Source organism: Cornus florida, unplaced genomic scaffold (genome assembly GCF_030987335.1).
Source record: "Cornus florida cultivar Cherokee Brave unplaced genomic scaffold, ASM3098733v1 CherokeeBrave_3.0.0_Hap2_Chr06, whole genome shotgun sequence".
Classification (NCBI taxonomy): Eukaryota; Viridiplantae; Streptophyta; class Magnoliopsida; order Cornales; family Cornaceae; genus Cornus; species Cornus florida.
Window position 1 is genome coordinate 92,946,928 of NW_026775576.1, and position 24,649 is coordinate 92,971,576.

The 24,649-nt window shown below is 35.1% G+C and overlaps 2 protein-coding genes across 3 annotated transcripts; one reads left to right on the forward strand and one right to left on the reverse strand.

Annotated features, from left to right (window-relative positions):
• Positions 1–3,172, forward strand: LOC132312939 (heat stress transcription factor A-3). The gene is made up of 2 exons (XM_059811509.1): positions 1–992; positions 1,939–3,172. Exons 1-2 carry the CDS (start codon positions 405–407, stop codon positions 3,049–3,051), a joined length of 1,701 nt encoding a protein of 566 aa, XP_059667492.1. The 5' UTR covers positions 1–404; the 3' UTR covers positions 3,052–3,172.
• Positions 3,173–5,606: 2,434 nt separating this feature from the next.
• On the reverse strand, positions 5,607–24,402 carry LOC132312942 (serine/threonine-protein kinase CTR1). Of its 2 annotated transcripts, none has more exons than XM_059811511.1 (17): positions 23,532–24,402; positions 19,850–20,151; positions 19,620–19,764; positions 19,181–19,284; positions 18,160–18,368; positions 14,692–14,841; positions 14,444–14,566; positions 14,250–14,290; positions 12,875–12,943; positions 12,646–12,746; positions 12,457–12,541; positions 12,151–12,249; positions 9,455–9,523; positions 9,214–9,345; positions 8,046–8,140; positions 7,835–7,945; positions 5,607–6,005 (listed from the first exon to the last, which is right to left on the reverse strand). In XM_059811511.1, the coding sequence occupies exons 1-16, from the start codon at positions 24,120–24,122 to the stop codon at positions 7,837–7,839; spliced, it is 2,424 nt and encodes an 807-aa protein (XP_059667494.1). In that variant the 5' UTR covers positions 24,123–24,402; the 3' UTR covers positions 5,607–6,005; positions 7,835–7,836. The 2 variants fall into 2 exon arrangements, with proteins under 2 accessions (XP_059667494.1, XP_059667493.1); XM_059811510.1 differs by having other exon boundaries at positions 14,444–14,572; positions 23,532–24,401.
• Between the last annotated feature and the right edge of the window lie 247 nt (positions 24,403–24,649).

Genomic DNA, 24,649 nt, shown 5'->3' on the forward strand with positions numbered 1-24,649 from the left:
TATATATCAGTCAACAGAGCCCGAAAAAATATCTAGCTGAAGCGAAGCAGCGTCCCAAACCAAAGGTCGGTAACCCCTCCACTCTCTCTCTCTCAAACGGTAGTAATAGGAGTAGCTCTCTCTCTCTCTAAATATATATATATATATATGTGTGCGGCAACTTCCGCGTCCGTGAACAGTCCATGGCGCCGACTAACCAACACAGACGGACAAAGATTTTTTTTACACACAATGTCGGCGATACCTATAAAACCCCACCATATAAACCTAAACCCCCAACTCTCTCACGGACTATTTCTCTCTCTATCCCAAACACAAACACCATCGGACATTTTTCTCTCCTCAACTTCGACTTTCTTTCTTTCTCTCTCAAGAAAACTCTGTAATTTTATTGTCCTGAAACTATGAAACCGAAGGACGAATCGTTGTTTTCTTCTTCAAAATCGCCTTCTCCACCTGGGTCCGACTTTGACACCAAAATCTCAGCTCCAATTACTTTACCTACATCTTCTTTTGCTCAATTCCAATCTGGGTTTTTGACGACTCAACCCGATTCGTCTTTGTTGTCAACAATGCCCTCTCAACCATTCCCAATATCAATGGGCTTTGCTGGGAAATCTTCGTCTGACGCCTCTCTGTTCGATGAATTTCCTAACATAAGACCATCATCGTATTCGCTTGACCCTATAATAAATGGGCTTTCAATGGTAGAGAATCTTCCATCTCTACCATTTGGGACAGGAGAGGATAGTGAGGCAGAGAATTTGGGTGTTCCTCAGCCGCTTGATTGTCTACAGGGAAATCCAATCCCTCCATTTCTGTCTAAAACTTTTGATCTTGTGGATGATCCAACATTGGACCCAATCATATCTTGGAGCTCTACTGGGCAGAGCTTTGTGGTTTGGGACCCCATGGAGTTCGCGAGGCGAATCCTTCCTCAGAATTTCAAGCACAACAATTTCTCAAGTTTTGTTCGGCAACTAAATACATATGTGGGTATTGTATGAACACAGCCAGCAACGGCTGCTGTGCTCTGTATGTATACTTCTATGTTTTTTTATTTTTTTATTTCTCCTATGTAGTTTTTTTTCCCGGGTAAATTTGTTTCCTATGTATTTTCTTGTAATTCCATTTTGCTTATTTCCTTGTATTTTCTTGTTCATTTTTGTAATTGGATTTTACTGTGATCAGTCCCTGTAGATGTTGCTGCTGCGGCCAATTTTTATAGTTATTGTAATGTAATTGTATATGAACTTTCCCAAAATTAAGAGGGATTTGCACTTTGTTGTACTGGATTTTGTACTATTGAGCTTGCACGTACATATTTAATCCATTTCTTAACGTAAAGTGCTTGGTTTTGCCTTCCTCTCTTTGAAATGTGTGGAAAAGCAGGTGGAAATGAGCTTGTTAACATAATGTTTCTGTATGTAGTTTTTGTTTGCTCCTTTAAAATGGAAGTTCTCTCTTGTGTATCGTTATTGAGGTTGTTCTGTTGCTCCTTTCTGTGGATTTATGGTATTCTTATGTACGTCTTTTCTTAGTGTGAAGCTTAAAATATGGTTGAGAATATGATAAAGATTCTTCGTTCATCAATTCAGCTAGGGCTGAGAGGCTACATTTTTGTTAGTCAAATCTTTCTCCTTTAGCATGTATTGGAGTTGGAAGGTCCATCTTGTAGCAGGTAGAATTTCGGGTTCTGGTGTTACATTCACCATCGTGTATTTTTTGTTCAATCTCGCTTAATTATTTGCCTTACTAGTACTGACTTAGCATTATACAGATGTTTGTGTGGTGAAATGCTGCTCTTTCTATGTATGAGATTTGATGGCTTTGATTTGTATTGTGTAACAAATTCATTAATCATGCAAATGGATTATCCTTTCGTTTTTGTTTCCTGCAGCATTCATTTTTGAATCAATTTGGATTGATTGTATTCAGGGATTCCGCAAGATTGATAGTGATAAGTGGGAGTTTGCCAATGAAGGTTTCTTGCAAGGAAGGAGACATCTTTTGAAGAACATCCACAGGCGCAAGTCACCTCAGACGCAGCAGATTGAGAGATATGCTGGGTCTTCAACTGAAACAGGCAAAACTGGATTGGAAGGTGAGATAGTAAGATTAAGGAGAGAGAAAAGTTCGATGATGCAGGAGATGATAGAATTGCAGCAGCAGCAACGTGGGACAGTTCAGCACATGGACGTAGTGAATGAGAGGCTCCAAGCAGCGGAGCAGAGACAGAAGCAGATGGTCTCATTCTTGGCAAAGTTGTTTCAAAACCCAGACTTCTTAGCCCGTCTTCAGCAAAAGAAGGAAAAGAGGAGTATTGCTTCTCCAAAAACAATGAAGAAGTTTGTGAAACATCAGCAGCATGAACAGGGTAAATCAGCATCGTCCATGGAAGGGCAGATTGTAGATTACAGAGCCAATTTGGGGAACCTATGTACCTCTTCAGTAACCCCCGACTTAAATCAGGATGCAGTTGAACAAATTCCTGATTATCTCTCACAAGATGTGGTCGGAAATCTGGGTTTAGGTGCGGAAAACGTGTTGTTTCAAGTTGAGAATATTAAATCAGATGAATTAGTAGCAGCACATGAACAACTCCAAGCCCCCGAGCAAGTTGGAGTGGGAGTTTCAAGCCTTGGAAATAGAGATCCTCTTTATAAAGGAAAGAATGTAGTGAACCCCCAACAAGAGTTTACTCCTGAGTATTTTGTGTCTTTCCCAGAGGACTTGTCAAGGGAGAAGAATTTTCCAGAATTCTCGTCTCCAGAGGACTGTGTCGTTAAACAAGAGGATGCATGGAACATGGGTTTTGAAGTCAGTGCTGGTATGTCTTGTTCTACCAATGATTTATGGGATAATCTCAACTATGATATGCCAGACTTGGGAGCCACAGGTGGGTTTTCAGATATTTGGGATTTAGGGTCCTTGCAGGCAGCAGGAGGCTCGGGAATCGGGAAGTGGCCGGGTGATGAATCCCCATTTGATGGGCCTCAGGGTCAGGCTGGCCAGCCAAAAGATGATAGTGCTAAGACAACGGACCCATAGGAACTGATCTGCATAGGCACTTGCTGCCCTTGCAGATTTCTAGTTATTATTCCAGTTGATGGGTTTTTTTTTCTAAATTGAACAATTTATTATTAATATAGTCAGTTGATTACCCTCTTTATTCCTTTCCATACTTCTTCTTTATTATTATTATTATTATTATTTTTTCCAAATTTCCATTGTGAATTTGAGTAATTACATTTATCTGTTAATTGTGGATATTTTTACTTTGAATTGCTGCATTGTGTAAATTTATGAACTTCGCAAGCATTGTACAATCTTATGTCTAATAAATACTTGTTTAAGTTGTGAACTCTGCACTGCAGATTTGTCGTGCTTGAGATCTAGCAGCGTGCTCCCATTGAGCTATGGGTGCAGATTTCGCATTGTTCTCTCTGGCATTCACTGGTAAGATTTTTTATGGAGAAAATCATTTACTTTTGGCTGCAATGCTGCATTCAAATTTTTTCTATTTTCCCTTAAAGTTATTATTATGGCAGTTTTTATCTCTTGATTCAGTTTTAATGGGGGTAAACACAAATGTCGATTTCTACTGTAGCTACGGAAGATGTAGAGAAGCAGTCACAGAGAACAACTATGATAAGTAGATTGTATCTTGATTAACTGATTTAATGGGATCTTATATTTTTGCTATTAATCTGGTGTTTGGTTTTTCCTATTATCATGGTGATTCTGTACTCATTGAGCTCGTCCTCCGTTTATTGCTTTTTATGATGCAACATGCAATCTTAAGATCCATCTCCCTGAAAACAAATTAATAATGGTGATGAACTGATGATAGTAAAATAATGGTAATTTTTGCTATGTTCAATTGATTCTATGACGCAGCGAAGAGTACAGGTTCTTGCAGGTCAAATCTGTTTATGGTCCCTGTTAAGGTTGCTGCATGTGTGGGAATTAGCAGTAGAACTATAGCTGCTCTTTCAAATGGTAAGTTTAAGATTACTCTGTATTTTTTAAACAAGCTTGTCTGATAGGTTTTACAGATGAATGGCTTTGAGTAGCTTGGTCAATGGTGCACATTTCAGCCTCAATTCTTCCTACCTGAAATTCACATCTCATTAAGTAGAAGAGTGCCAATGGTAGCTTGTGCGTATTATCTCTCTGCTGTCTTCACTTCATGAAGATTTATGGTGAGTTCTTCATTCAGAATCTTGGAATCAAACGTCTGGAGAGTGAAAGAGTTGTGTATATGAAGCCTGGATTGAGGAACAATATCATTGTTTGTAGCTTCCAGATTTGACTGTTTTCTTTATTCTTGTGCTTGAGTCTTTCTTTTGTATGAATACTTCAATTTTCTGCTGAATTTTGTTACCCCCACCCAATGGGAGTGATGCAAATCATTTTTCTGGCATAAATTTGTATATTCCAAAATTATTACTTTTCTACCACGGTGAAAAAAGAACATAATTTCGAAGTGTATACACATGGAGTTTGCACAATGACCGCGTGAATGCAAACACATCCGTGAATTGGTTGTAAAAAACGTAGAATCACTTCTTCTTTTTATAATTAATTTAAAGAAAGGAAAAAGCTGTGAAGAAAGCACTAGTATGGTTACATAGAGTGAATATTAGAACGAAAAAGGGTATTCTGCTTGCAAGTCATCCAGAAGTTCTTTAACCTACAATGGCATGAAGTTTCATTTGGAACTGTATCAAATATACTACTACTTAGAGCATCTCCAGTAGACTCTCTAAAATTAGACTCTATGAATTTGTCATACCAGCATTTTCCATAGCCACGTCAGCATTTTAGAATTTTAGAGTTTCCAAATTTTAACTATCATATGTGCTCCAATGATGCATTTTCGCTCCCCAAAAATATTAATATTTTAATATTTTTAAAATTTAAAATTTAAAATATAATTATTTTAAAAAATAAATTTCAAAAAATAAACTTTTGTGCCAATATAGCCTTTAAGGTACTGTCTGGGTCAGCCAAACAGTGCCTAAAACGGCTACATGTCAGTAGGAATATTTTAAAAAGTAAAATAAAAAAAATAAAAAAAAATAAAAAAACGTTGTTCCCTACTTTTTATTAACTTTTCTTGCACAAAAAAGCCTTTAAGGCACTGCTTGGGTCAGCCAAACAGTGCCTTAACGGCTCTTCGATTCAATTATTTTAGCGATCCTTTCCCCGACCCAATGGGTGGCGCCCAATTTCTGGCGAGTTCATTGGTGAAGTCCAATTGCAGAATTTGCCCCAAAATAGCTGGATTTTGGACCATTGGACTTGCTCTTAGGGTTTGGCTGGTATCGGAATTGAAAGTGCATATTAGCACTTAACGCCACTAGTATCTTGTGTACAGCTACAGCCAAAGAAAATTTCATCAACATATTTACTTTTATCTTTCTAAAATAATATCAATCAGATTTGCACCATTTCTCCATTTTTCAGGGAACTTGCTCTTGGAAGCAATAGCTATCAGCAATAAGCTTCACAGTCATCGTAACATTGATAACTAAAAAGTAATAGCCGTCTTCATAGGGGCTCATGGGTGTGTAAGTTTTCGAATGGAAAAAAAAAAAAAAAATAATAATAATAATAATAAATAGATAAACAGACATGAACACTAGGAATACAAAATTATTCTTACATCTTAATGCAAATGCTAAACACATTTCCATTTCTGTGAGAGATTTTGTGACCTGTGTACCAACTACATTTTTCATATGAGTGATACAATGCAACAACGGGGGACACACACTCAAATGGCATGACAAGGTTGATTCGTGTAAAGCTGGCTTCAATTACAACAATGCATATACAAAATTATGAGCAGATCGCTCAAATTCTCCATCCTAGTACTTGATAAAGTTACCTGGTGCATATATTTCACGGGAAAATGCAGATGGAAATGCGTAATTGATCTCCAATAAGAGCAGTGTTAGCTTGTTGGGTCGCAGAAGTTCTCAATAGCCAATATAATCCTGCAGAAAATCACAGGAACACAGAAATCAGGATTTTGAAACCAAGAAAACAGACAGACAAAGAAAAAACAGAAGACGGCGAACATCTGCATGAGTTCAAAAGGGCGCAAAAATTTTAGAACTCCTAAATTCAAAAGTTTGCCAACTATTAGGTTAAATTCCCAACCCATGCGTGTGTGCACTCCAATCCTAATACCTGATTCAATCCAAAATATGTAGCACACTGATGATGACTTTCAAAATTCAAAGTCCCAGATTGTTAATCTCAAATTATCATCCCCAAACAATTTATGCCAAAAGGGAAAAGTAGAAATGTTTTTTAAAACTCCAAATCAATATAAAAGCTTCAACAAATTTCTACTTTAAATCATGGAAGAAACTAGTTTTATGACCAACCGATGATCCTTTAAAATTTACAAATAAAGATCAAATAATCTTCAGAATGAAGATCAAACTTGGCAAAAAAGAAATTGATCTACAGAAACAAATTCAATCAATATATCTACAAATCATTTCAAAATAAAGATGAATGGCACTACCCAATGTATGTCCTGCCTAGACACAGCATTGGTATGGGAAGTGAAGAAACTTTGGTATTATTATTTTATGCAAAGTGTTTCTCTCATACCCAAAAGTGTACGTACACTTTTATGACCAACTGATGATCCTTTAAAAGTTAGAAATAAAGACAAAATAATTTTCGGAATGAAGATCAAACTTGACAAAAAAGAAATTGATCTACAGAAACAAATTCAATCTATATATCTACAAATCATTTCAAAATAAAGTTGAATGGCACTACCCAATGTATGTATTGCCTAGACACAGTATTGGAATGGGAAGTGAAGAAACTTTGGAATTATTTTATGCAAAGTGTTTCTCTCATACCCAAAAGTGTATGTACACCTATCAGCCCGAACTACTACCATTGCACCAAGCAATGACTTGTTTGTGTACATACAGACAAAACACATGTCCGTGCATTTTGTGTGCGTGCACACACACACACAAGGGTACAGCTTAAAGCATCAATCATTCGTCGGTAAGAACACTAGCAGCCTGGCTCATAAATCGTTCAAGAGGGGAAAGAGAGGAAGAGGCAAAACTGAAGGAAAATTGCATCATTTATGCACGTTATACCCTACCTTTTGCTTCTATATGTAAATTACATGCCATTAAATTGCAAAAGATCCAATGATAGAAATCATACATAGTTATTTATACTATATAATGGAAAAACGACTGTTTAGTGGCAAAATATGGATAATTACATAAGAATGGAAATAATGTCATGTAAGAAAAGTTTTAAATTATATAAGGGCACAATAAAAGGAAAAAAATATCACCAAGTCATGGAAATTTGACTGAGCAGAGATGTGACCACGTAATACTTGTTCTCTCTTTTCAACCTTTTTTCCATCTTTATGTAATTACCCATCCTTCTTTCAATATTTATGTATTCTTAGTTGGATCAGATTGAATCAAACTTAGTCCACTTCCAATCCGTCTCAGGCAGTTCTTAGTAAGGATACAAATCCACTTCACTTGATTGTCAAACTTTAGCAGTAGTATGGATAAAATTAAATAAATAAAAATTGGAATTTGGAGGAAGCTTTTCCTAGATTCCAAGTTTTTCTACTCTTTCACAGCAAAATATCACCTACGGAATAGAGGTTTACCAAGAATTAGTTAAAAAAAATTAGAGTCAAAAGCTGCAGATTTCCAGATAGACACATCTGACTTATCACAGCAGGGTGCTCCACCTGAAATCAGATCATCAAAAGCATGCCATACATGTGCACAACTAGAATTTCCCAGGTGTTTCTCACCTTCATGTGAGTAATTGCATGTCTGAACGAACAGGTTGAGCGGTGGAAGGTTTAATTAATGGCTTTAAGGATTCCATGATACTGGAAAAAGAAGGACGTCTCCGGGGCTCGCTGAAGCACAATCAGAGTTTCATTAGTAACAGAAGAATAAGTTTAAAGGAAATAGGGTAGAACTCAAACATCAATAACTGAAAGGAGAATTTCTACGCACTTGTCCCAGCAAGCCTCGATAATGGTGGCTACTTGAGGATTTAATCCATTTGGAATCTCAAGCCTTTTTCCCCAAAAACCAACAGCTGCTACAACCTTCAAGACGGTACAAATTGAGATACATTTAATTAGCTCACCACTATTTTAAAAAAAATGGAATAAAAAAATATTAATTATTGCTCAATCATTTTCAGTGTTGCGATGTTTAGCAAGAGAGATCGCGTTAAGATCTTATGAAAAGTTCTTCAGCAAAAATAGACAACCAACTATAATTCCACCCCACCAAAAAAAAAAAAAGGTTCAAATTATATTTATTGAACAAGTATTTAGAACATATTTATCGAAAAAAACATGTATTCATAACAAAAAAAGAATGAAGGTAATGAAAACCAATAAAGCCGCAACTAATGATAACCAACACTTACAGTACATTTTTTATTAATCAATGAAATTATGAAGGAAGTTAAGCCTTGAATAATAGATCGGCTACTGGAGTTAGATTGGGAGGTCAAAGAAGACGTTAAAATATAGGTGTGAAATGTGTTATTTTAAATTTTTATATATATATATATATATATATATATATATATATATATATATATATATAACACTCTCAAATCAATCTGTTCATTGGCAGTGTATCTAACTATTAAATCTAATTCTAAACTGTACTTCTTAACTAATTGAATCAACATCCATTCATTTTAAATCCTTCAATCCAAATGGATACTTAAAGTCAGACCAAGGACCCACATCTGCAGAAATAATAATTTGCCTTTTAAGGGAGCAACCGTGTTTGCTTTGATAGAAACCAAAGTAATCAACATTTGCAGAATCACACAAGTTTCACATTATTAATTCAAGTTCAACTAAAATAAGGGGTTTCAGCCTCTAATTTAACATTTCACTTGATTTTATCTCTAAAATGGTAAAATAGCAAGCAATTTAGAGCAAGCATATCCAGCTCAAACTTGTAACTGTTAATTCTGCTAAGAAATTTATTTTAGTTTCTACAAGTTGTTAATTTAAGTTCATGGTCACCAGCGCTATAAAGCCCCTCCATGTCCATTACCAAGTACACAGAACTAGATTCACTAACCACCACACCAAATACCATTAGCTCTTGTTTCCAGCATTTCACCAATGAAATATAACTACAACATACAAACCTGTGATGCATTTAAATTAATCCAGGGAGGCTGCAATGTTGCAAGTTCCCACAAAATCACGCCAAAGCTGTACACGTCCGACTTTTCATCTGATGGTTCATCACGAAGAACCTCCGGAGCCATCCACTCGGGCTGTAAAAAGGAATGAAATAAGTTAATTATATTTTATTCCAGAAAGTGTCCTGCACCATTTATAGATAAATACATGGTATTATGAATGATTAAATTTACTAAAACTTACAGTTCCTGCTGCTGACTTTGATGAAAGAAATGTGTTTGCTTTTAAACGGGAAAGACCAAAATCACAGACCTGATTAAACACACTAGATACATAAGGAAGGAGAAATGGCATCCTTGGACCAAGGAACAAGAACTTAGAGAAAAATACTAAAATCTAACGACAAGGGGAACAAGTTCAAGGTGTAATACACATATATATAGAGTAGATGTGTAGTAATTTCAATTGCAAGTGTAAATTAGAATGAGTATCATCATATTGGAGATATGTAAAATCAATGCAGTTTAAAAATGTAAATCAACCATGTTAACTCCAAAATGAGTTTTATTTCATAATGTACAGAAAATGGATTATTTTAAAGGAATGAAAAATTAAAATATACCTCTAGGAAAAAATCTAGTTGAACAAGTATGCAGCAGAAATCTATGTAGAGAAATTCAATTTCCAAGCTATAACAAAAAATCACTCTCATTGTGAATCAAACAGGAGCCTTCCACAAAAGCAGGAAAGAGAATAAAGCAAGAAGTTGCACTGCAAGGTTTACATAGTTCAGCAACTAAAAGTTTAATTATAAAAGCGCATTTCCCAGTGTATCTCCTGTCTAAGCCGGTGCTGGGAGGGGAAGATTTGAGAAAGACCTTAACTTTTGCACTTAATGCACAAAATGGCTGCTCTAAGATCGAATTCGTGTGCCCTGATTTGTCAGCTTGTCCTCCTTTTTTTTACCAAAAGTTTGTCTATGCAAGATAAAGAAGAAAAATAAAATAAGTACATAAAATTACCTACGGCCACTAGAGGCTATAGGATTGGAAAGAAAAACGACCACCTAATAATTATGCTTATAAATCAAAACCCAAAGTTCAGATTATGTAACTCTAATTGAGATCTGGAGATATTATGTAGATGCAAAACATATGTTTGAGTTACCAAAATGTACCATACCATTATACAACTAATGGCCCTATCCTAATCCCACTATGCAAACCATCTGATAAGCGGGTAATCGGGTATACATCACAGATAAGCAGTAATAGAACTAAAGATACAACATCTACTGTGAATTCTTAAATCAGCTCTACTTGCTGGTACTTGTATAAACCAATCATATCTATATACTTCTACATTTATAGATCAATAGCTTACTGCCACCACAACCCACCTATTTAATGAAATCCAACACTAACCTCAACATTAATTGACAATCAGCACCTAATTGAAAAATAGAGCACAAAGCAGAACACGAAAAAAAAAGTCGCGAAATTTCAAATGACGACTTTTGTTACTGTTCAAACTGATGAGAGAGAGAGAGAGAGAGAATCATGGTGGCTACTTATATAAAGATACAAGACTCAGCTAATTACACAATGACCCTACCAACTATATGTAATTACATAATGACCCAAAATATTCTAACAGTTACCACCAAAGTTACTACAAGAAATGTAGCTACAAGTGACACAAACCCTGTAAATACCACTATCCTACCAAAAAATTCCCAAGAAATTCCTCCGAATTTCTCATGAACATAATTTATACAGCCAAAAAATGCAGCAAAAAAGTATATTTTTTGGGGGGGAATTCAAATGCTTTAAAAAGGCTTTTTTTTTCCTCCATGGAAGGCACCATGCACCCGATGTCACCTTTCAGATATCAGGAATATTCTCAAAATAAATTATTTTGCAAAAATGAAAAAGAAAATAATAAATACTTATCAAAAATGAAAAAGGAAAAGGAAATTTAAAAAAAACTAGGTTTTATCCCACTCTGGGGGTGTTGTTAGGGATATCTTGACAAATAGAAAAAGTAGATGTGCCCAAAGAAAATATGGACCGTTGCCGAAGGCTTTGTTACATCAAATATATTCAAAATATTCAAATATATTCGTTCAAAAATAATTTCATGCACTCAAAACATCTTTTTAATGGATCAAAACATGTATGCATTGTGTCCTAATGTAAGCAATGATAAGAATGCATGATTATTAACTCTAATTGGTGAGTTAGTAACTCGAGATGAATTTGCCATTTTACACTCAAGAGGTGAATTTGCCATTTTACCCTTTTGATCTTCAATTATTGTGTCGTCAGTGACCACAACTACATGGTAAATTCTAGCTCTATCTAACTAAACCAACTTTTAAAATAAAAATAAAATTCACAGATTCCAGGTTCTGCTACAAAATTTTGGCAACGCTAAGTTCTAATAACCTCACAGTGCCTTTCAGACTTCAGCAATGCAGTTTTAGCACTCAAATGTTTTTTTTTTTTTTTTTTTTCAGAATCTACTGGTGGGAATCGTGGGATAGTTTGGATATTGAACTTCAACAACTTTGCCTAATTAGCAAATTTATCTTTTCCCAAATCATTTCCATTCTCAGATTCAAACTAGTCGATGAATTATGTGTCATTCAGCAGGGCATTGCCAATATGGACAGTTTATTTGGCTTCAATGTGTGGGATTAATAATTGTCACCCAAAATCTATTCGAAGGACCGATATTAATGAAGGTAACATTAACAACCATGGTACAATAATAATGGTTGCGAAACTAAATAGAAAGAATTTTCAAATTCAAAAACATCAAGGTCTGCAAAGGTTTTGAACCAAAAATTCCAATTTATAAGTGGTAACAGAATTTAATTTTCACCATAAACACAGTTGCCTAACTCACTGATCACCATCAAGTAAAAGAATAGGTACCTTCACTGTATAATTTTTGTCAATTAGAAGATTTGGTGATTTCAGATCTCTATGAACAACGGCAGGATTGCGTTTGTGAAGATAATTCATTCCCATTGCCTATACAAAACAACAACAATATTAAGCCCAAAACAACGTGAAACTATAAATACCCACTAAAAAAAAGAAGAGAGGGGAGGGGGGGAGAATTATTTCAATTTTGATGAATAAGCAAGCAAGATGTCTATAAGAGAAATAGAGCACAATAAGCATGTATTAAAAAATTAAAAGTAACAAAAATGAAGTCCTCAAAACCCAAACTCATACCACATCATAAGCCATGCACAAACGACGCTTCTCGTCCAACACTTTTCTTGCACCAGGTTTATGTAGAAGTCTATATAAACTACCTCTGCAGTTCAAAGATAATATTATAATTAGTTCTTAAGATACTATTGATCACTGATTGCATTATTTAATGTACGGGAGATGGAACCTAAATCAACAAAACAGAACCTTGGTAAATATTCTGTGACTATGGACAAGTTTGGGGGCTGAGTAACAGCACCCATAAAAAGAACTATATTTTGATGCCTCAGGCCTTTCATAATTGCAACCTAGCAAACAGAAGCAGCAGAATTAAATAAAAAATAAAAAATTAGCAGTAACAATAATAAAAGGAAATATTAATGAGCTTATATTCTTAAGCCAGCCCAACTCATCCAGAAATTTAGCCCGCACTTACTTCCCTCAAAAATTCCTTAACTCGGTCTGCATGAAATTCTTGTTCCATAAGAATCTTCACGGCAACATCCTGCAAGTGACAGCTATCATAAGATTAAAAAATATAAAGGATGAAGCCACCAAGCCTAGCATATTACTTGCTAATTACAGTTCAACTCTTAGTCAAAGATTTAACGGGATGGCAAAGAGGTATAGAAATGAATTAACATTATTCAAGCCAAAATCTAAAAGAGGGGTATCAAAAGAAGATATTTCAAAAGAATAAGAAAAGGAGCGAGAGAATTTTACTTGCAATTTAGGCATGGATCAATATATACCCCGAGGGAATAGCAAACACAAAATATTCCAGGAGTTTTACTTATATTGCCAGAAGTTCAAACTTGAACCCAAATCAATTTTAATTGTGATCAAAGCTACAGTCAGCAGTGCAAGTGCACAAATCTCCACGAGTAATACTTAATGGTCACATACTGATCTCACTGAATAAGTTCCAAGTTCCAACTATATAGGGATGGGATTCCCACACATATGTGCCACTACTTTGTAGACGAGTTTTGAGAAAAACTGTAAGCACCAAGAGGAGAGTGGCCAAAGCGGACAATATCTACATGGTGTGGATGGGTCTTGACAAATGGTATCAGAACCAATCCCCAAAAGGAAATAAGGGAAGTGTGGACAATACCGTGAAGGTCAGGCCAACCGTGAGCACCGAGAGGAGAGTGTGCAAAGCGGACAATATCTACACGATGTGGGTGGGTTGTGACAATATCCTGAACACAATGTTATTTGGAGCTATTGGACAGGCAATTGTGTATCAGATATTCCATGAATAGTTTGCTGAGTTCAGTATCAAGAGTTCCAAAAAGGACAACCCAGTCAAAATATAAGTTTGGTGGTATTTAATAGGATCGATACAATTCGAAAGATATTGTCAGATTTCTATCCTCATTTCCAACATCATATCTGAATTATTTGAGAATGTTAAAAAACCTTAAAAGAAAAATATTTCTGTTTTGGGCAAGACTTTGTTGGCCCGCCAGAAGGAATAATAATATCTATTGATCTTCCCAGCTATGGAGTATGAAGATTCCAGAGACTCCCAACTATCGAATGTACCATAATGAATTTGGAATGAGAGATTTTTTAGGATACAAATTGCATGGGGTGCTTCATTAGTTAGAGAATTTCCTCATCCATCCCAAGATGGGTGTCCACCTCCAAATTATTCAGTGGTTTGTGTAGCGGAGACCAAATAAGGTGCAGCATATTAGAAATATGAGACATTGATAATGCCAAAGTAATATACTAGAACTCATCAAATGGATATCCGTGCATAAATGAACAGTAATTCAGTAAACAAAGGATGAATAACTTACCGAGCCATTCCAATCAGCACGATAGACACGGCCAAAAGAACCTGAAAATACGTTTTGTTTCAGCATAGCTTCGTACAAGTTAATTGAATAGAACTGCAATACAAGCAAGAAAAGATACATGGCATCCCTATACCACAAAACAACTCCAGTGTATACACTCTGCAATGTTCTTATGACCTGGGAAAAAATATTACCTGTTCCAATGCTCTCCTTTAGAACAAGATCACTCCATGGAATGTCCAAATCTCCCACATCAAGTGTAAGTTCTTTACTTGGTTTACTTGGATTTAGTTGACCTCCTTCCATAAACCTCGAATCTGCAACTGTATCAACACTCAGATTAGACAGGGCCATTAATGGTTGAATTTCTCTATGCCCTATTGGTGGGGTGTGCTTTAGAGGGACTGCATCTCTGTCGAGCTTATAGTATTACGATAATTACATGATTCGAACCGCTGTGGATCTCTATCACGAGTAATTGGCCAGGCAACTCTTGATGGCAGGGGTAATTGAGAACTTTCATTGTTGTTGCTCGAACTAGGCATGCACTTCCTATCAGATTGCTTAGGATAGATGGAGTCTCCAGCATCACCTGTGGCATTATTTTTTGGAACATTCAAAAATCAATTAATACCAAATCACTAGGATGATCATTGAAACAACAATTTAGCAACTGTATTAATTATTCACCCCAAAACCATTAAGAATATATATAAATATATACTTAAAAGCATCACACTATGATGTGTCAGAAATAAACTTCACATGAAACTATTTCCTTAGTAAACTGAAGGAAAGTGGAAATTTATGTTATGTACAACAAAACAAGCATAGGATTCATACACACGCGGAAAAACACTTTAAAATTTTTTAAAAAGTTTTTTGCATCTCGTCTTCCATTGCTCTAGAAATTGGAAGGTTCAAAATTATCAATGTTCTGTCTGCATTGATGTGGCCAAATTGACTGAAGTATTATTAACTAGTCCTTTTATATATTTTAGCATATTAATTTTGTTTTATAAGTGCTAACCGGTCCTTCTCTTGTAATGAAGCCATGCCATGGTTGACAATGATAGAAAACGCCACCGCTTTATTTATGGTGCATAGAAATACTTTTCATTTGGACTACTGCTTCACCCAATTATAGATCTAGTCCAAGGACTCAGACCCAAATCCAACATTGATATTGTTATGTGGACTTATACCTTACACCTTTGTAGACCAGGTCCAAGGCCTCAAACCAACCCAACTGACCATAGAATCAAGAGGATCAATAAACTGGCTATGGGGGTACCATTGCTACCACAAGTGCCTTTCAACACCTAAAATACTAGCTGTCCTATTTATATCTTTTGAGATGATACAGACTTGTTAAAGGCTTGTCTAGGCTTCAAAAAGCCCAATACTCGTCAAGATTCAACCGAAATACCTTATTTCTACCTTATTTTGTTTCAGCCAAGACTCCTTCAATGAGAAAACTTAAAAACCCACATACACGCGCTTTATAGCAGGCTCTATAGTCAAGAGAGCCGCACCATATTTTTCTTTTATTTCTTTAAAATATATTGATTGACATGCTCTATAGCATATCATATTTTTATGCAAATAATTGTATTGCTGATTTTTTTTTTGATAAGAAAATTTTATAAAAGCGCTCCTAAGAGAAAAACAAAAAGGCCACAAAGGACCTCTAAGCCTTCAAAGAGGTCAAAAAATCTACAATTTCCTCAATAGAACTATGATCTCTCCCTGAAACCCAACAAAAAAGAGTAGAAAGAATAGAGAATTTGAGAGTAGAAATCGACATCTCCTTCCCATCAAAATATCTCCTATTCCTCTCGAGCCAAATACACCACCGCACACAAAGAGGCGTAGCCCTCCAAGCATCCTGAATGTGAGCCCCCACAGGGCAACCTCTCCAAGCCTCAATCACCCCTTTAACGGATCCAGGCATAACCCAAAGGAGCCCAAACAAGCCAAACATCAAATCCCAGCAGTCTCTGGCCATGGTGCAATGGAGGAGAAGGTGATCCACAGTTTCCTCATCCCGAAGGCACATATAGCAACGATTGACTACCACCTAATTGTATTGTTTATTCTAGAATCAAGAGGTAGATTGATTTATATAGAAGGTACGAGACGAAGAGGTCAACAGTAACTAACATGGAATGAATTCATAAGAAATTATTTAAAAAATTAAATCTAGTAGGAGAAATGACTCAAGACAGAAAAGATTGGAAAAAGAGAATCCATGTGGCCGACCCCGTTTGTACGGGATGAAGGCAAGGATGATGGTGGTGATGATGATTGTTTAATCATATTAGATATTTAGTGATAGGTATCTATGTGTTTATGATTGAGTAGTTGAACTGCACGTGTATTTGATGCTTATTTCTGAATATTATTTATAATTACTTTAAAAAGAATTATGATGGTATAATAAATATTCAAAATCTGTAGGATTGTAGCCTATTATTTTTTGCACATTTGTGTGGTATTTGTTTAGTTAAATGCATTCATAAATTGAAAAGGAATGTGCTTGACTTACTAAACCCTCCTAATTGACATGTCAAAAAATCCCTCGTTTTAGATTTTTGACTAGCTTGAGTTGTAGTTTTTTAATTAATTCACCAACAAGAATATTTAATATACATTAATATTAGATGCACGCCTTACTTCCCTCAGCATGTCCTGTGCTGTGCCTTGTGTTTAAATTCTGAGAAATCCTGGCACCTCAATATATTGCAGGCACTACACTCAACAAATCTTTTGCGGTAGACTCCATGCCCAAGAAAAGCGCGCCACATTTTTTTTTTTTCTTTTTCTTTCTTTTAAATATATATGTAAATATCAAGCTTTTATGCAAATAATCATATTGTTTGATCATACTCCCTCCATCCCACAAAAAGTGTCCTCCTTTCCATTTCTGGTCGTACCAAAATAATTGCCCCAAATCAAAATCCAATATACTATTTTTAAATATTCCTAATTTACCCTTCTTTCCTTGAAGTTATAAAAGCAATTAAAGTTTGATAAGACCTCATGGGGACCCACCATAGAAGGGTATATTTGGAAATTCATTCACTACTACCATAAATAAAAATAAAAATAATAATAATAATAATTAAAACTACTCTTAAAAAAGTTAGGTTCCCAACACGGGACACTTTTTGTGGGACAGAGGGAGTATTTGATTCTTAATTCTGCATATTTATATAATATACTTGTAAGAAATAATTATGACAACATTTTATATAATAATAATCAATATGATTGAAGCGTATTATTTTTTCACATTTGTGTGGTGTTTGTTTGGTTAAATGCATAGATAAATTGAAAAGATTAATGTACTTGAGTTTATAAACTCTCCTAATTTATAAGCCAAAAAGTGCCCTCTTTTAGATTTTTGAGTAGCTTAAGTCACATTTTTCAAATTAATTCACCAACAAGTATATCTAATATACATTTATATCACGTGCACGCCTTCGCTCAGACTCATGCCTTGTGTTGTGCCTTGTGCCTTGTGTTTCTGAGAATGGACAGAATGATGTCTTGTAGACCTCATCTCCTTCACTTAGTGAAGAATAAGGAGAAAGTTTATCAGAGTAGCTCTGATAAAAGAATATATATATGTGTGTGTGTGCATGTGTATAAGCGCTAAATCAAAATCGGAGCTTAAGTACTATAATCATTAAAATAATTTGAACTTTCCATCTTATTGCAGATAAATACCATGGAGAATGTGATCAACTGGCAAATTGGTGAATAATAGAGACAATTCTAAAGATATAAGCAGCTTCCATGATACAGTAAAGTCATGATAAGCTGTTTAAAAAGGAAACAGAAGTGCATGAATATAAAAATAAGTCACCATAATGTGGATAAGAATGTCAAGAACTAAAGATATCACCTGTTGAAGACTCATCAAATACAATATCAAGTGCTTGAAAGTCTGAGAAATGATATTTGGTCAGTGACCTGCAGTCAATCACAGGTTCAACTTGTCTGCAGCACGGGAAGCGCAATGGTGAAGAAATTGAGATAGAAGATGGACCATTAAGCAAAGAATCGGGCTTGCATAAGCAGCCTGGCTTCGAAATCAAATCAACTAGATACTCCCTGAAATAATACCAAGTTTCAAAATAATTCCATAAACTTTACTTATCAAAAATAATAATAATAATAATTCCGAAAACAATTTTCTCAAGAAATTAAGAGTGGCCTAAACCAAGTCAGATCAGATATTCCAGCTTGATTCCAAAATGCCAATCATACTTTAAGCAAGCTGCTATGAAGAATTATTCACCTCAATATGAGTGATCATTATCCCCTTACAACATCATACTTTAATAGTAGATGCAAAAAACAATTCTCGTGGGAATCTATATTATGACACAAAGCCACTATTTATGATGTAACCTTCCATTCTTTTTTAATACTTCTGCCATAGTTTGCAGGGTAAAGATACAAGTAGTAACCCAAGGAAAGGTAGAAAGTCAGTTGTGCTGCATCATTCACAACTTCAACTATTCAAAAAAAATTCTAGAGAGGAAAATAACAGATGTAGCTGAAATGAAGAGAGAATTTGAGATAAGATACACACAAGCATATTGTGTGTCACCCCTCATAAACTATTAAAAAAATAAAGAAACATAGAAAGAATAACTTCTTCTGAAAATATATTTCATGAGAAGACTGCATCAGTTTCACACTTCTCTCCAAATGATAATTTTTTTTTGGTTAAAGGGTAAGCTTCCAAATGATAATCTTTGACCAAAGAAAGTACAGTTCATAGCACTAGTAGATGCCATTCATCCAAGGCCATTTTAGCATGATAGAAAGGCATCAAAACTGACGTGTTTAGGATTCATTTCTTGCCATTGACCAAAATAAACATGAAAATCATTCCCATGGTAGTTTAAAAGGTATACCTGTCAAGACTAAAACGAACAAGACAAGAAGAAGCATCATCTCTTGTACAATGTTTGCAACCCTTGGCAATTCGACATGGTAAATCAATTGTGTCAGCTAGCACCTGCAAAAATTATATTTACAGTTCATATGAATCCCTCATAAAAGACACCACTCCCCCCCACCCACCCAAAAAAAAGAGTAACGTGCTCCGCACCTAGGTTCAAACCAAAAGAATAATATAATCAACAGCAACAACAAACCAAAAATAAAACAAAACAAGAACAAAAAAAATTTAACCCACATGAAGAATAAAATGGTAAGGTGAAAAGTAGGCACTAAAATATCTCCTACAGGGGTGACTTCAAAATCTTATAACAAAATAAATGATTGCACAATATAGTATCTGAAACATACTTTGAATATAAATGATTGCATAATATAGTATCTGAAACATACTTTGAATAGCAAAGCACGATGTCTGCAGAGGCCAACAGACAGGTTACCAATTGGAAGCACAACAGACCCCAAACAATCCTTAAGGTCTTCACTGCACTCCTTCCATAAGGAAACAAGGTTGCCTTCTCCGGTGGAAGCTGAACCCCTTGATGGCAGTAAAACTCGGTCACATAAACTACAACAGAGAAATAATCCCAGGATTTTCTGAATGGAAATCATTGAAAACTTACCCCATACGATTGCAGACAAGCTTTGCAAGCTGGTCAACAACCTCTTTTGTGGTAATGCAACTATAGGATAGGCTATGTATCCTGTTTTGTAGTTTCTTCAAGCTAGGATCACTATACTGATCAATCAAAATTACCTCGATCAAAGAATTGATGATAGGATCAATAGCCTTCAGTGATTCAATTGATGGAATACGGCCATTCTCTTGTTTATCGGTGCATACGGTCCATACATATGGATCGATCCCATGAATCAAGTAAAACCCATCAGGAACTTTGTCAAAGTATGATAAGCAGCCATTCACCTATTAAATTGGAAAGCATGATAAGTCAATCCTAATTGCAATTATTATATTTTCAGTATAAGTACATTCACAATATTGTATAGTGATTTGTATGATTGTATCCTTATATACATTCTTCCAAACAACAAAAAGAAAAAGCATAACATGATGATTATATTGCTTGACCATTCTTTATACACCATCTCATTACTGAGGAGATATGACAAAATCGAAAAAGAACAAAAAATTTAACTTTTTATTAAATCTTTTTCATTTTATGGAGCCTCATAAAACAAAATTGTGCACTTAACTACGCATAATATGGTTCTCATAGATTTGCTGAAAATCCTATGGTACAGTCCCTATAAATATAAGATGGTAAAAAATCCATCACCAATTGTATTCTTCAAAAATCGAAGGTGCTACAAGGAATAGCTTGGATACATACCTAACCATTGGAATTTTTTGCACAAAGTGGCTTCCCTCGTACACTAACCAGTCTAACCCGCATTCTCATGCTTAATAGCTCGAGTTTTTACCGCTCTATCACAAATAGATATACAACATAATAAATGACATAAATGATGGAATTGTAACTATAGAAAGTGCAACTCCAATATATATATAAAGTGAAAATTTTCATTCATTATAAGCTAATATCATACATCAAAGGTCAACTTTTAACCCTTATCTTTTTACATTTAGATGAATTGATTGGATAAATTAAAAACATAGCATGCAGTAACTGATTCCCTGCCTAGAAACTACTAGAATCTCTAATGAAACTAGAGTAAGGATAATTGTTACATTAGAGGATTAAAGAGCAAATTTATATGTTAGAGGTTCAAGATAACTAAGAAAAAACACAGTATATTTAAAATAACTAGCAAAATTAGGATGGAAACATGAGAACAAGGGAAGATTGAAGGTCAAAAGATGCCTAAGAGTAAAGAATTTCACATTCCACACACAATTATTCAAAGGGATTGAGAGACTGAAGGGACTTTCCAAATAGAATTGAAAAATGATTGTTTAAATGGAGAAGTGCCTCTAGTATACTATGTGAATGACATTAAAGTTAGAAGAAAAATTCAATCAAACAACCATTAAATCAATTACGCTTTTCAGGGCAAAAAATGTTGACTGGGTAAAAAACAAAAACAAAAACTGAAAAAAGAAAAAACATATTCATCATGGTGAAGGGAGAGCAGAGAAAATGATAAAATTAGAAAGAAAAACATTAGTGAGATAATTGAAGTGGTTCAGTTTGAAAATAAAGTGAGAAAAAACTGATTACGATAGTTTGGGCATATTCAAGAAAAACATATCTTGTTTGTATCTGATAATTAGGGAGAAAAGAAAGGGAAGCTATAAAACAAGAATACTTTTGCAAGGGAGATGCATTCATATCTTGTTTGTATCTAAAACTGACACTACCCAGATACTCATGGATTAATGTCGATAACCTTGTTTATAATTTAAAAATAATTTTTTATTTCGAACACGTATCTAATAATTCTACATTACTTCAGCAACTTATCCAATAATTTTTATATACTTCAGAACACATGTTTAACTAGTGTTTAAAATTGAAATGTGACTTTTCCAAGTATAATATCATAGTCTTGTAGTTAAAAAGGGAGAAAAGCTTAGAATTTCTTCTTAAAAATAAGTAATAAGATATAAAGTGAATGTATCATTGCTAATTTAGTCCAAATTTTATGTTAATGTAATATATTTATCAGCTTTGTAATAATTCCTCTAGAAGGAAATATTAGTAACAATATAAATGTATAACATGATAAACAATTATTATTTAAAATGTATACATGGATACATATATATTGTAATCTTTACACATATCTACATTAATATAATATATGTATATATTATTTTTTAAGAATATATCGTATCATGTCATGTCTGCATTTTGTATCCATGTTCGTGCTTCATAGAAAGGAAGGACAGTGTTAGTTAAGAGAGAGAAGATTTTTTATTTTTTAATTGATAAAACCAACCCCTCCTCTAGTTTGGTTAACTAAAAAAAGGAAATGATAGTGTTAAATTCTTTATCTTATTTATAAAAAATATTAATAAGAAAAGGACCCAAAAAAAAAAAAGAGAAAAGGGGGGGGATTTAGGTACTTGTTATAAAAGAATAAACAAAAAGGGTAATCGCTGATTCCTTTATAATTTCACTCCATGTCCTCCCACTTAAAGGAGGTTAACTAAAACAATGATCAAGGGGTTAACAAATATTTCCTTCTCCTTTTCCATTCAGTCCTTCCACATTCTGGAAACCAAACATATGATAACTCCTTCCTCCTTTTATTTCTTTTCCTTACTTTCCAACTCCCTCAATCTAAATGCACTCCAAGAGTAATGTAAGGGAAAGGACAACTCTAAAATTATGAGATAATAAGAGACCACACACAAAAGTTATAATTCTAATCAGAGTGAAATGGCAAAACAATATTTGTGTTACCAGCATCAAATCACTGAGGCAGAGTAACACAAGTTACTCCACCTTTAGACATCAAAATATTACATTTTCAAGTAATCAATTTTTCTCCTCTTAGACTTTTCTAACTAAACAAGTGTATAAAATTCCTATTAACGTTGCCCGATAATATTTCAACCAGAATCATCGGTATAAATAATATTTCAATCAGAATCATCTGTATAAATACTTAAGTTGCATCCTTAAGTTTTTAGAGTAAACAGTAGTTAATATGGTATCAGAGTAGGAAAGGTCTTGAGTTCGAAAATAACCATCATCAAAAATTATAATTAATACAAGTGTTGGGCAAAAATAATACCGCATGAGGGGTTGTGTCTGAGAGGATATATACTAAGGTGACACCCTCCCAACAATTAAACTTTTATAGTGGATGGGTTAACCATTTAAAATTTTAGAGTGGATGGTGGTTAAGCATTTATACTAGCATAGTTATAGAGAACGTGGATAAGGATTCAAACTGGGACAATGGGTTTCTAGATCATAGCCACAACCCTTCCATAAATGTCAGCTTCACTTACATTTAAAATATCCTCAAACTCGTTTCACATGAAAATAGGTTTCTTTTTATCTGTTTTCTCTATGGAATGATGTCAACCGAATGATCTTCAAACTGTTTTCCATTCTTCGAATCTTTTCTCTAGAAACTGAACCAAATAGGCCCTAGATGACATGATAATTTTCTCTGTGCCTCTACATTTCAGTATCTCTAAAAGCCAAATGATCCGGATTAATCAAAAAAAATAAATAAATTTTTAGTTGTACCGGTAATTCATAAAGAAAAATGCAATTCAATGGAAAACAGGGTTCTCCAAGGAAATTAAAGACAAAATTCTATCATTAATGTTCAGCGGCATTGAGAATAGAGCAGTGATAGACCTACCCAAAATCGATGTGACATAACCTGTGCTGAACCAGACAACGTTGATGATCTTAACGCCAAATCATCCGATACCGGATCCAGAAAATTGGGATCATCAGCACTGGTAGCTTCGGACGAAAGCCGAAGTGCCAAAGCCAGCTGCAATTGGTAACTCTCTTCCGTCTGCTGCGCCCAACTCTTCGATGATGATGAGCCGCCGCCGCCACCACCACCAATCCTGAATACATCATCACGGAACTGACCGAACGTATCCGCATCGCTGGCCGCCATAGACAGCGACGGAACGTAGTAGTCCCCCGAAAGCGAGCTTTCACCGAAACTACTCCCGCTGGACTGCGTCTGCAGCCCGATCGACACCGGAAACGGTCCCGCCCCAATTCGACTCGGCTGATGAATCATCCGATTATCAGATAGGTCACAATCAAAACCTCTATCGTTCTTAATTTTGTTCTTGTCGCCTGGTAGAGACTCGTAGTAAGAGGGTGCACCGCCGAACAAGGCGGAGAACTTCGGCGGGTGCTGGTGGTGGTGGTCGTCGGGAGTCTGACTGAGCAGAGTGTAATTATTCGATCGTCTACCAGGCATTTCCATTGAGAAGCTCCAAGGAGTAGCTCAATTCACAAAAACCCTTTAAACCACCATTGTCACATGTCGGTTCTATTTGTTGAAAAAAGACCGTCTGATGAGCTGCTTGCTTTCTCTCTCTCTAGAATTTCTCTTTTTCTCCTTGTCGGAGAGAGATTGAAGGGTTACGGTTTTCGGTTGGTGGGTGGGTGTACGTCTAATATTTTGCTGATTTTGATGCCTGTAATTAAATATAAATTCTACTACTGACGAGTGAATGCGATTGCCTTTCCAATTCCACGCACAGTACTAGTGTGTGTATTTGATAAAGTATTCTGTTTAAATTCTTTTCCACGCTGTACTAGCGCATTTGTTAAATGGGGATATCCTGGAACAAATTGTGCACGTCAAAGGAAAATGTGCCGATTTAAGTTCTTATTTGCACAAAGGTGATTGTGTGTGTGTGTGTGGTTTACAGGCCATCGTTGAATCAGTTTGACCGTCAAAAATGTTTATTTAATTATTTTAAAAAATATATAATTATTATTAAACCT